The sequence below is a fragment of the Musca vetustissima genome, unplaced genomic scaffold (assembly GCF_032173495.1).
Source record: "Musca vetustissima isolate MV318-11 ecotype Yass unplaced genomic scaffold, APGP_CSIRO_Mvet_v1 utg28522, whole genome shotgun sequence".
NCBI classification, from domain to species: Eukaryota; Metazoa; Arthropoda; class Insecta; order Diptera; family Muscidae; genus Musca; species Musca vetustissima.
The window spans coordinates 1-14,732 of record NW_026880956.1 but is presented as its reverse complement, the minus strand read 5'-3'; the positions used below and the strand labels follow the sequence as shown (position 1 = coordinate 14,732).

At 36.4% G+C, this 14,732-nt stretch overlaps 1 protein-coding gene across 1 annotated transcript; it reads left to right on the top strand.

Moving 5' to 3' along the window:
- The first annotated feature begins 460 nt into the window (after positions 1-460).
- On the top strand, positions 461-5,069 carry LOC133326943 (adhesive plaque matrix protein-like). Its single transcript, XM_061535555.1, has 6 exons — positions 461-465; positions 543-732; positions 835-2,289; positions 2,410-3,546; positions 4,801-4,914; positions 4,977-5,069. Exons 1-6 carry the CDS (start codon positions 461-463, stop codon positions 5,067-5,069), a joined length of 2,994 nt encoding a protein of 997 aa, XP_061391539.1.
- The last annotated feature ends 9,663 nt before the right edge of the window (positions 5,070-14,732 follow it).

Here is a 14,732-nt window from a genome sequence, read left to right as displayed (position 1 = left end):
GTTTTGAGGAGATGAAACATTTTATGAATGAAACAAGAAGAGACGAATAACGCTTAGAGGCGTTTATTGGAAGATTAGATTGATATAAAATGTGTGGATAGGTCAGTTAGTAGTAACATTGCATGTTGGAACCTCGATAGATACACACAAGACCAACATCAAGATGAAGGTAAGTCAGAAAAAAAACAACAAATATAACCATAACTCTGTGGGGACAAAACGAGCAAACTGTGGATTACCGCTCAGTCCCCCGAACAACAACAACAGTAACAAAATATATATTTTAATATTTTTTATAATTTTTTATGTTTCTTGTTATTGATACCATACGACGTCATCCAGCTTCTTGCCCATTTTGTTGGATTACTTTTGTTGGGCTTGGCCGCTGCAGATATTTCCTTGAAATTGAAAGAACAACAACTTCAACAAAATCAATATCTACCACCCAGCCATTCAGAAGATGCAGTAGGAAATGAACAACAACAATTCGAAGAATCAAAATATGGCAACTCTAAATATCAAGTGTATGAGGTGCACAATAGCTTCAATACTCCAGCTGGCGATGCTGGATCTAGTTCGGGTCGGACACAAGCAATTCGTATACAACACATTAATGCTCCACCAGGTTTTCCCTTGGATGATCCAAATTTAGATGCCACCTTATTGAGAATTGTTAGTGATGGAGGTGCCACAACGGAGAACAAACATTCCCGCGTTGAAGAAAACGAAGTGGTTGGGAATAATGAAAAGATTCCCATACCCTTTCCCTCAAATTATCGTCATGAATTTCCGGAGAAATCCTCTAAGAAAAATAATTACAATGAGCGTCAGCAGCAACAACAACAAACGGCATTTGTGAATTCCTATAAAGCTCCCGATTATTTGCCACCAAAACAGGAAACCCCATATCAGGGTAGTCCCTATTTACCACCCGTATCGGGTAGTGCTGAAAATTCCGGTGTAGTATTCAAAGGTTCCGAATATTTACCTCCCCAAACCAGTAATGAAAATAGAGCCTTTAAGGGTCCAGATTATTTGCCACCCAATGGCGGAGTATCAAATAATCCAAACCCCTTCCCATCGAATAATCAATTTAAAGGACCCGATTATTTGCCACCACCACAAGCAAGTGGTCAGCAATATAAGGGCCCAGAATATTTACCACCAACTGGTGGTGTTAACCAACAAGGATCATATCAGGAAACTACATCCCAAGGCGTAGTCTCCAATAATCAGCAACAATACAAGGCTCCAGAATATTTGCCACCCACCAATACACCATTTAAGGGTCCCGATTATTTGCCACCCCAGCCAAGTGTGAGCGGAGGTGCCAGCAATCAAGTTCAATATCAAACAAATACACCATTTAAGGGTCCTGATTATTTGCCACCCCTGGCGAACACAAATGCTGCTCCATCCCAATCAATTACGTCAAATGGTCAAACTCCTTATAACAATCCCTTCAAGGGACCAGATTATTTACCACCACCACCAAGTAATTCATTTAAGGGTCCTGAATATTTACCACCTCAGGTAAGTTCCACACAACAAAGTGTCGTGGAAAATGTGTATATCCCCTCTGGGGTATTACCACCAGGCTATGATTTTGTTAAGCCTGAAAATGCAGAGGCCGCCATCAATGAATTGCACACTTTACCGGATGATGATACCAACACTTTCTCGAACACCAACAACAATATTAATAATCAAGAAGTTACGGTAAGGGCACATCTGCAAGTTTCCTCTGGGGGTCAAGTGGAAGCAAGAAACGTGGGTACATATCAGGCTCCTGGTTATTTGCCACCGGTTAGACAACAATCCTCCGATATTATCTATGGAACTGCAAAACCGGGAAATGGTCCCGTAAGTCCCACAGCTGGAGTTTCAGCATATCAGACTGCTGGGTCATTTGCAGGTCAACAATCACAACCTCAGGGTGGCACCTACCAGGCTCCAGGATATTTGCCACCAGCTTCTCCCCAACAGCCACAAACACAGGGCGAATCTTATCAGGCTCCTCCATATTTGCCACCAGTTTCTACTCAACAAACCCAGAGTGTAACCTATCAGGCGCCAGCTTCTTCTCAACAGTCACAACAGACCCCAGGTGTAACCTATCAGGCCCAAGTTTCTTCTCAACAGGCACACCAAACCCAAAGTGTAACATATCAGGCCCCTGCTTATTTACCTCCAGTCCCACAACAACAATCTCAGGGAGGATCCTATCCGGCTCCTGGTTATTTGCCACCAAGCCCTGCGCAAGTCAATACAAATGGCGCCCAACACAAAGTGGAGGGGGAACCTCGTTATTTACCACCCGGCTATGATTTCCAAAAACCCGATGAACAGCCACAACAACAAATAACACAACAAACAAATGTTGTTGCCAATATCAACAATAAATTTAAGCAAGCAACAACTGGTTACTTGCCACCTGGTTATGATTTCCAAAAACCTGTGGAAGCAGAAGTTCAGCAGGCACCAAACACTCAAAGCCAGACCGTTCAACAAACAACCATTGTTGGTAATAATAATTTCAAGGCTCCCAGCTATTTACCACCCGTTAGTCAACCACCATTTAAGGGTCCAGAGTATTTACCTCCCACTAATAATGCCGAACAATCTTCGGGGGTAGTAACATCCAGCTCGGTATCTCAAGTTTCAACCTCGACACTACAGACACCCGGCTTTTTGGCTCCTTCTGGATTTAAGGCTTCGGCTTATTTACCACCCACCTCCAATGAACCAAGACCCTCATACGCCTTACCCTCAACATTCCAAGGTCCTGGCTATTTGCCGCCATTTGTGAACTCAGCCCAAAGCCAGGCAAGTTATATGCATCCCTTGAGCAGCTATATGACCAGTGTTCAGCCCTATGAACGTTATGGCAGTGCCAGAAAACCATTTGCCCAATATGGACCACCACCTGCGGCGGCAGCAGCAACATCAGTGGCCATAAATACCAATGACGTTGCTCCCATGTATAAAGAACCTGCCACCAGACCTCAATATTATGCTCCCGCCATGTCCTATGCCCAAAATACAATCAGTACCCAGGCTTATAGGTCCCATGAGGTTAGTAATAGTTTCACCAGTTCCGCCCTTAATCAACAAACACGTCAAGCCTTGCAAGCTTTTATGCCCAAAGATTTGCGACAAGAAATCTCCACGGGTCACTCCAATGTTGGCATTTCCTCTACACCAACTCCAAAGGTAGCTGGTGCTCCAAAAGCTTCCGCTAAAATACGTACCGTACAAATTGTCAACACCAATGCTGTGAAAACTCTCAAAGTTTTAGAATCCTTGGATCACAGTGGTGTTAAGACCATTAAAATTCTAGGTACCAGCAATGAGGAACCCATGGGTGAACATCGTGTTGTCAAAGTTGTAACTGACCACAAACACGAAGTGCAAACTGTGAAAATCTTCAATGATCATCAGGATGTATCGGAGCATCAAAGTAGTAGCGGAGAGTCTCGTGGCTATTTGCCACCACGTCAGAAGCGTAATCACAAAAAAGTCACACCCCGAGGTCGTAAACGTATTGTGAAACATTAAGGAGGAGGAAATTCTCTCGCCAGTGTTGTTGAGTGGTATTTCCGTTACACCAACATTGGACCATCACCTCCATGACTATCATTGCAAACTGCCACCCTGCACCCATCCCATCAAAAGTCGTGTTGCGTTTTTGGCAACACGTTATAGCACTGATTAGCTTTAGTCACAACCTCAACTGAATTACGACAACTCTTCACCTAATTACTCACCTGTGCGGCTTTCGTAAGCCTACTATGGGAAACAATCATCAGTTATGGCTATGGTTCATTAGGGACCAATTAATTGCTGCAACAATTGTTCCCACCATCTTCGGATTTTTTTTGTGTGTGTGTGGAGATAATTCGCATAGTTTCATCATCTGGCCAAAAAAAGTCATTAATATTTTCCCCTTAAGATTGGCTAATTGTTGTAAACGTCAGTCAGCCAGTTTGCATCAGTCAGCCAGTCAGTTAGTCAGCACCAGTGCCGATCATCTTGCCCCATTATTCAAAAATTCACCTCATTTTAGTTGTGTTTGTTTGCCATTTTGTTATTATCATTCATTTGTTTTGTTTGTTACATTTTATTGTTATTGCTTTTTTCTGTTATTTTTTTATTATTATTTCGAATTGTATGTAAATTGTTTTTTTTTTCTTTATCTCAAACAAAACGAATACACACACGCGCACATACTCTCATATTAGCCATATTCATAAAAAATTATAATTTTAACGAATAAATTAAAAAAATGAAAAAATTCAACTCTTATGGTCTTTTTCTTGTTGTTGTAGTTGTAACTTCTGCAGCTCCATTTTATTTATGTGGGACTTTAGGTTATTGGGGGGTTTTTATTTCTGTGGTTTGAATATTTTTTTAAAGCCCATCGAAATTGGTCACACTGGCTCAAGGTCATCGTAGATGATTATTAGATCAAATGTAGAATTGGAATGGGTTCTTCCAAAATGAAAATATAAATTGTCATTGATTGTAGAATGATCCAAGAAACCGGATACCTTTGACCTTATTTATTGTCTGACAAATTTAGATTATTAACTAAATCTACGATATCGGGTAGGTAGTTTCTGTTGAAAGAAAAAAATATTGAATTTTAATTAGGAAAGGTGTTAAAACGTGGTAGGCTGTGGCGTGTTTCTTAGTGTGTATTTATATGAAATTCGACAATTGTTCATATGTAAATCGGGACCGATTTTCAGCAAACGTTATAAAAATTGTGTCACAATGGGACAATATTTACATACCTAGAATGGTGGTCAATCCCAAATAACAACGTCAAATAGTCAAACTCCGTGGAACAATCCCTTCAAAGGACCACCACCAACTAGTTCATTTAAGGCTCCAGAATATTTACCACCTCAGGTAAGTTCCGCACAACAGAGTGTGGTTTAAAATGTGTATAAACCTTCTGGGATATTGTAAAGCATGAAAAAGTGGAGGCCGCCATCTATGAATTGCACACTTTACCGGATGATGATACCAACACCTCTACGAACAAATACAACATTAGTAACTAAGAAGTTAGGTACATGTACAGCTGCAAGTTTCCTCGAGTGGTGTTGGTAGGCAAGTGTTAGACACCACCACCACCAGTTAGACAACAATTGATCGCAAAATAGGATCCCTTTTGTGGTGCTACCATTATGGGAAATGTCCTATTTAATGGCCAAATACTGTGGAATTTATCCCAACTTGGAATCATTTTCGCGATGTTAGCGAATAGTACTCTTCATAAGCTTTTTATATATACCAATATACGTCGGACGGAATTGTCCAGAAAGGCCCTCCATTTACATAAGGACCATTATTTACATAAAATCGAATATACAGGGTGAGATAAAAAACTACAACAAAGTCAAAGGACATAATTTTTAGGGAAGTAAACACGATCATTTCTTTGTTTACAAACGGCTGAACAGCCAATGTTTTCTCATCGGAGAAAACAAAATTCGGCAGTTTACCACTTTCGGCCAAGCGAAGCAACTCTTTAGCTCTTTGAGTCTATTTTTTATACCCTTTACCATGTCTTTGTGCATATGTTTGTAACATACAAAAGGAATCGAGATAGACCCATGGTTCCTTTTGAGAATATACATAGTATCACTTCCTGAGTCGATTTACGCATATCCGCATGTCCGTCCGTCCATGTATTTTTGTTAACAAAGTACAGTTCGCATTTATGATCCGATTTGGACGAAATTTGGCACAGTTCATTTATTTGACCCTAGAACTTTTTGTTGGAGTCGGTTCAGATTTAGATATAGCTCCCATATATATAATCGTCCGATTTTATGTGAATGATGTACCAAACTCCCAATATTTGGCACATAATTTTGGACAAAGTTCTGAATTAGGTCCAGACTGATGTCTGCGAAGTGTTGTTAACCCTTTGTGGGCCAATGTTGCCCACAGGCAACAAAATGTTTTAGAGCTTATATTTAATACGCATCTAGTAGATGTATATTATTTGGATTACAAATGTTAAGATATGATTATATACGACACATATCAAAAGAAAAATATAAAAAATTCAAAATTTTGGGCAAGTTATAAGCATTTTAATATACAGATGAGTGCAAAAATGTGTACAGTACCAATTAGCGTATACAGTACAAATTATTTAAATAGCTTCGTATTCGAAATGTACGAATTGTATCCACCAAATTGTTTTTGAGCCTTGTAGAAAATAACCTAAAGAATAATTAAAAGTGATTTTTTCGTCGATATTGCATTTGCTTTACTTAATATTGGACTTTTATTTTTCAGAAAGAAGGTACTGTATCTCCCGAATGCAAGGATAAATCTCCCGAATGCAAGGAGAAAATAGTTCTATAGTCACGGAAAAAAATCCGGGCTCAAAGGGTTAAAATCGGTTCAGATTTAGATATAGCTCCAATATATAGTTTCGTCCCATTTTTGGTGAATGATTCACCAAACTCCCAATATTTGTCCGATTGAGACAAACTTTTGCACAGAGTATTGAATCATGTTCAGATTGATGCCTGGGAAGTTTTGTTAAAATCGGCTCAGATTTAGACATAGCTTCCATATATAGTTTCGTCCGATTTTATGTAAATGATGCACCAACCCCCCAATATTTGTCCGATTAGGACAAAATTGTGCACAGCGTTCTGAATCAGGTACATATTAATGTGTGCAGAGTTTTGTTGGAGTCGGTTCAGATTTAGATATAGCTCCCATATATACAGTCGTCCGATTTTATGTGAATGATGCACCAAACTCCCAATATTTGTCCGATTGGCACAAAATTTTGGACAAAGTTCTGAATTAGGTCCAGACTGATGTCTGCGAAGTTTTGTTAAAATCGGCTTGGATGTAGACATATATAGTTTCGTCCGATTTTTTGTGAATGATACACCAAACTCCCAATATTTGTCCGATTGGGACAAAATTTTGCACAGAGTACTGCATTAGATCCAGACTTATGTGTTAAAATAAGCATTTATGGATATTTTGTGAGAAGTGGGTCTTTTCATAAACAAGGGTGCCATTCCCGAAAGCCTCCAGTTAGCAGGTACCTCAAGATTTCTGGCTGTTGGTGGGTTTCAGAGGGTAGTGGCAAATGATATAAGTTTTGATCGCACAACAATGTGTAAAATATTGTGGAGAGTAATGAAAGTCCTGGAAGACAAGCTGAGGACAGCTGCAGACCAGGATCCAGCCATGATGTTTTTCTTTGGCATATGAGTGCAGGTAGGCAGCACTAGGAGACAGTGGTTACGCTTTTTTGGCGCCCTATAAACAAGTGGAGCATGGATCTTGTCAACATCGATATAAGGTGCACACATCTGCATTATTAAAAGGACTATTGGAAATCTTAAAAGTAGATTTTTATAGATTCTATTTTTATTTTGATCATATAGTGGTTGAGTTACCAGATTGATCTCAAAAACGTTACGCGTTGTTTTTGATAAAAAGAGCCCTTTTTATTTTCTTTAATTTTACTATAAAAACTAATGTAAATACTGTATTTTTTAAATAAATATTGTAAAAACATGTTAAATATTACTTCAGCGTTCTTTTTCAACTTGTACGTGCTCAGAAAAACACCACGATCTCATTTCGTTTTCAATCCACAAGGCTATATGTGCTCGAATTATATTCCCAATATTTTTTTGGGGATTCGGAATGGAGCACACCAAATTTGGGAAAATGTTTCACATTCGAGCAAACTCGAAATGCAGCACATGGGCGATCAACATGTCTTGCATGTACCCAAAGTGGTGAAGGGTATCATATAGTCGGCACCGTCCGACTTTTGAACTTTCCTTACTGGTTTATTTCTGTTGCGGTGCACTTTTTAGAATGGCTTTATTCCAAGCTCATTTTTCAATATTTGCGATATGTTCAGCTCACGAGCCATTTTTCGGTCACTGCGACGCGGGTTTCGATCAAGTCGCCTCTTTACTTTTCGAACCTTTTCTGCTGATATTGCTGTTTTCTTTCGTCCACTTCCTTGACGTCGGGGTACGCTATCAGTATGCTACCAGAGTGCTCTAACGATAGCCACTTGTGGTTTTCCAGCCAAATATAAAGAAATCACACTATCACGCTTGAATTCCATCACGAATAATTTTTTTTTTACTGGAAAATTCTCACCAAAATGCTTTTGTACGCTTGTAAACGATATAATGAGCTGTCACTGGAATAACTTTAACAGCTGTTGCATGAGTGGCTTAGAAATGGCAGCAGTTTGAAGTTGATTGCAGTTTTTTCATTTCACCTTGTATTTTTGGGTTCTTGGGTGCATTTTTCGACCGAATTCACTGTAACTTAATACTTTGAGTTCTTATATGATAACAAATCTCTCCACTGAAAATTATAAATATAGGTTAATTTTTTCGGTTAGCCCCATATAACGGTAAAATATATTGCTTTATTTTTTAAAACGCACAAAACATTCAAATTGTAAAATTTTTGAGAAATACTTTTGATTATTGTTATTATCATAAAGAAATCATTGCCATTTCGTTATTGTAATTTATTGAATTTCTATAATTAAAATTCTTCGCAGAAATGTTGTTTGCTATATATAATTTATATGTATTTACGTTTTAGAATTAATTTAATATTTCGATACATGAACTTGTTGTTCAATTTGTAATCCCATTATATAGAGAATTATTGTTATTAATATTTAAAATGCCTATAACGAGTTTGCAATACGAGTTAAGTGAACATTTTTTTTTGCATAACGTTGTGGTCTAGTTGCTACAACGGATTTTAATTATAGAATAACCTTAACTGTCACAATAAACACATTAACATATGATGAATATAATTACGTTAGGCTATTATTACAATAAAATATATTTTTTGATCTGCTAAATTACAGATACTTGCATAACAGAACGGAAAAAGTATTTAAACCTTTAAAGCACTGAAAATGGGGTGGGAAGATTTGAAATCCCACGAGAACCGAAAATATATAAAGCCTGTAAGCGTTGCAGTATACTCGGACGAGGCAGTATTTTCATACTCTTAATCGATTGGACAGGAGCTCCACTTTCTTACCCTGGTATATTCTACAAATCATGTTTCCCCGGAGTAAAGATTTACTCCATACAATTCATATTGGGTATTTTACACACAAAATTCTTAGTTCACTTAACCGTAAATAAATAGCTGGCCAGATAATTTTCCCATTTTTCCGTGGCCTCTAGAGCGACTAGAAAAACATACAGACAAAGTTGTTGGTCCTTTCCATCTCCTAAATATGACCTGATCATGACCGAAATTTGTAGGTGAATACATACGACATATAAAATAAATTTTGTCATATCTAACATAAAAGTCTGTGCCAATTTGACCTATTAAATATTGGCCGATCATTCTCTGTGTAAAATTTCGTGATTTTCGTGTCAACATTTTGGCCTCTAGAGCGACCAGAAAAACAGACTAAAATAAAGTTTTTTGTCTATTTCATCCCCTTAATATTAACCGATCATTACAAACAAGTTAAAACGATGTTCAGACAGTCCGGGCGGAACTTTTTATATTCTCCACCCCGAGGATTTAATAGGGGAGCTAGCGTTTATGGGGCTATACTAAAATTGTGATCGATATTGATCAATTTAGGTAGTGAAATAATTTTTAGTAAAGAGACGTGGGGCTATCGTTATATGGGGATCACACTCAAAATTGTTTTAATAATAATAATTTTTAATACAAGGATGTGCTATACAATGAGAACTCAAAATTAACCAGTAAGGAAAGTTCAAAAGTCGGACGTAGCCGACTATATGATACCCTTCACCACTGCTAGTGAATACAAGAGAGGCCCATATGTATAATATCCTGTAGACATGATGAAAATAAATGTGTGGACTACATTGATATTTGAACTATCAAACCTATACACATATATTTCTGAAATCTATGAAAAATAGCATGTCAATTGGGGGACCTTGGGTTCTTTGGTGTACCAAAGAACCGAGCAAAATATACAATATATATATATATACTAGCAAAATGCCCGCTACTTGGTATGCGAAGCGGGAATATATTTTATCAAATATGTACAGATTCCACATTTAGTTCCATTTAGCACATTTCGAACACATAAGTACACATTTTCAAAACTACTTCCATACCACCACTGAATTTAGTACTAGTTAGTACCAAAAACCCTTTAGTACTTCTTTCCAACTCTCCGTCAGCGACCCACATACCAATTTTTAGATTTTCAACTCTCTCCGTTACCCAAATTTAAATTTACTGCATTTGTTATTCTATTTACTATTCGTACACATAAATTCGAGTTTCCAAAGTTATCTTCACAGCTCAATCCTACACTTCTACTACAAATTCCAAATATCAGGATTCAACCAAATTTAGTACCATTTAGTACTTTTCATACTCATAAGTAAGTACATATTTCTAAAACTACATCAATCCTTCACTCTAATAGTAATCTCAATTCCACCAAAGTCCAAATTGTACCAAATTTAGTACTTTTCCTACTCATAGGTACGAATTTCCAAAGGTACCTCAGTCCTGCTTTCGAATAGTAATCGTAAGTCCAAAGTTAAAAATTTCAGCTCTGTCTGTTCACCGAAAACCAAATTGTACCAGATTTGATACCATTCTGTACATTTTGTACCCATATTCCAAACCTATATCAATCCTACACTCCCACAGTAACCTAAGTTGCAACTTGCAGGATTCGAATTCTACCAGTTCACCAGTTCGAATTCTACCAAATTCCAATACTGCCTTAATCATTAATCCAAATTTATTTTTTTCTATTCGTTCACTCTAATATAACCACATAATTTTCAAAACTCAATCTGTAATATTAATTCAAAATTTCAGGATTTCAACCCTATCCCTTCACACAAAAACAATTTGTAAACAATTTGTAAACTATTTGGTACCATTTAGTACTTTTTGTTTCTATAATTAACAATTTCCTAAACTACCTCAATCATACACTCCGAAATTCTCGAGTACAGCTTTATACGTTCAAACATAAACAAGTTGTACCAAATATAGTACCATTTAGTACACATAAGTACTATGTCCACATATCTCACTTCTATATTCCAACAGCAACCATTATTCCAAAATTTTAGGTTTCCAGCTCTCTCCTTCACCCAAATCCAAATTGTACCAAATCTAGTGCCGTTTAGTACTTTTCGTACACATAACTACGAATTTCCAAAGCTCAATCTTCAACAGTAATCTTAATTTCAAATTTCACTTTTTCAGCTCTATCCTTTTAAGCAAAATCCAAATTGTACTAAATTTAGTACTTTTCGTAGCAATAAGTACGAATTACGTCAACAATCTCAATCCTACACTCCAATAGTCATTTTAATTCACAATTTTAAGACACTAGCTCTATCTGCTCACCTAAATCCAACATGCACCAAATTTAGTACCACTTAGTACTTTTCATACACATAAGTAAGATTTTTTAAAGCTGCCTCAATCCTGTACTCCAATTGTAGTCCTAGTTCATATTTTCAGGATTCCATCTCTACACACTCAACTAAATGCTAATAGTACCAAATTTAGTACCATTTTGTACTTTTTATACACAAAAGTACGAATTTCCTAAACAATTTCCATACATAAACACCACTTCCCAATCAGTATTCCATACAAAATTTCAAGATTCTAGCTATATATGTTCAGTATATATACAATTAGAACTAAATTTAGTAAATTTTAGTACTTTTAGTAAACTTACTTTTCCAAAACCCCAAAACTTTTTTTACTTTTCCAAAAATCCCGCCTTATCTCACGCCTACACACCAAAAACAACCCACACTCAAAATTTCAAGCTTCTAGCTTCAGCCGTTTCGTCTGGGCGATGATCTGTCAGTCACTCACTCACTTAACACTAAGCTCTTTTATATATTAAAATATATATTCTAGACTTAATTCACTACGCTGCACAAATATCGGGCAAATCGAAAGATAAATAGGGACTTTGGATGGTACCCCAATGTCTTTCGATAAAAAGGGACTTTAAATCGGACGAAAATATATATGGGAGCTATACCTAAATCTGAACTGATTTTTCCCAATTTCAATAGAGTTCGCCCTTCGGTCAAGTAAATGAGCAGTGCCTTTGTTTACAATTTAACATGGACAGACTGACGGACGGACATTCATAAATCGACTCAGAAAGTGATTCAATGCATATTCTCAAAAGGAACCATAAGTCCATCTCGTTTCCTTTTGCCTATAGCAAACATATGCACAAGTACATAATACCTTGTAGAATTTTATTTGGTCAAGATGCAAAAAATCCTCAAAATAACGAATATTTGGAGGCGCCGTAATATGGGGCTAGGTTAGGATATATCCCATTTTCATATACCAAACATCCTAGGAGTAATAACAAGGTTTGAACAAAATTTCAAGGTCTACATAAAATATTCTGGACTCTATCAACAGACGGATATGCATAAATATACATAGAATTTTATTGTGATCAAGAATAAATAAAACCGTCAATATTTCGAACTTTTGCAAACGGAATGCCAAATTTAATATACACTCCATGTTATGGTGGAGGGTATACATGTGATAGCGAATATCTCAAAATGCCTCCACCATAAATGCTCTTCATCTGCCTATGTTTAAAGTTAAAGCCTCTTCACGAGATTTGTGTTTTTTTTTCGCATTTTGCTGTAAGTCTTAACATTGACCCTTTTTTATTGAATGCAAATAAATCAATATTTTTTTTTGTTTTAAAATATTTGAATTTTGAATAGCATTATCATTGGCAACAACAACTAACGTTATAAAAATGGGTTAATAAACTCACAATCGTTTTATTAATTATTATATTAATATATGCATGTCTCAGATCTTCAGTCCCATTCATTGGAAATGAGTTGTCTGTCTATCCACAAAAAAAAAAAAAAAAAAAACGAAATAATATTTTGACTTGGTGATTGTGGGTTTTCAACCCTATACAAATGGTTTGTAGTTCAACAAAATTTGACATTTTTATTGGAAATTAATCGCTGTTATTATTGTGAGGTATGTATGTTTCGTATTTTTTGTATCGAATGTATTTTTTTTTAATTTTGAAAAATATTTATGTTTTTGTTGTTTGATATATTTTAAAGTCAAAATCTGTAAAAAGAGATGACAATATAAAGTGGTAAATTTTAATATGAATAATAAAAATATGATTTATTAACATTAGGCTTACCGCTTTATTAAACAAATAAAGCCTACGTATTGAGTATTTAACAACCTTGTCGATTCTATAGCTCTGCTCTTACAATGATCTCAATAAAATTGTTGTGAACCTAAATATCTTTATAAAAATGGGTAGGAAGATCTGTATGTTTAGAAGACTGATGAAATATAATGAGTCAAATTACTGTTTGGATAGCTGTCTCATCACTTTGTGTGGATATCTCTTGGCGTACTATTTATGATCGATGTCTATATTCAATTAATAATACTAAACTACTAAATATCAGTAATTGAATCATTGATTTAGCATTTTCTTCATTCGTACACCATGTATTGTTAGAGATGGGCAGTGGGTAAATACCCAAAGGGTAAATACCCGGTAAATTGGGTAAATACCCGGTAAATTGGGTAAATACCCATTTGTGGGTATTTATTTGGGTATTTACTATATTGAATCGGTAATACAACATCTTGCACCCTATTTCCGGGTTTCTGTTATCAAATCGATTTAGAATGAATAGTTTTACGATACTTTAAAGACGTGGGTAAAAACATGGGTAAATACCCGAGTTTTTACCCAAAAATTGGGTATAAACTCATTAACTGCCGAACCACTTGACATAGGCGGCCAAAATTTTGCACACATGTTTCTAATAACAAAGCAAATATAGAAATCCAACATGGGGTCCCTGGGTCCAAGTTTTGATATAGCCCATATATAACCGTATCTCCCGATTTAAGGTATTTTTTGCCTATTAGACATATTTTACAACCAAATTGGCTGTAATTTGGCACAGAGTGTTCTTTTTGGGTACCAAATGTCCATGCAAAATTTTATGTATATAGGTCCACGTTTACTGGTAGCCCCCATACAAAGGTACCCCTATTTTGAGTATTTACCCAAAAATTGGGTAAATACAAATTTACCCAAAAATATATAAATATATATTTGCTTTGTCATTAGAAACATGTGTGCAAAATTTTGGCAGCCTATGTCAAGTGTTTGGGTAAATACTCAAAATAGGGGTACCTTTGTATGGGGGCTACCAGTAAACGTGGACCTATATACATAAAATTTTGCATGGACATTTGGTACCCAAAAAGAACATTCTGTGCCAAATTACAGCCAATTTGGCCTCAAAATGTGTCTAATAGGCTAAAAATACCTTAAATCGGGAGATACGGTTATATGGGGGCTATATCAAAACTTGGACCCAGGGACCCCATGTTGGATTTCTATATTTGCTTTGTCATTAGAAACATGTGTGCAAAATTTTGGCCGCCTATGTCAAGTGGTTCGGCAGTTAGTGAGTTTATACCCAATTTTTGGGTAAATACTCAAAATAGGGGTACCTTTGTATGGGGGCTACCAGTAAACGTGGACCTACATACATAAAATTTTGCATGGACATTTGGTACCCAAAAAGAACATTGTGCCAAATTACAGCCAATTTGGTTGTAAAATGTGTCTAATAGGCAAAAAATACATTAAATCG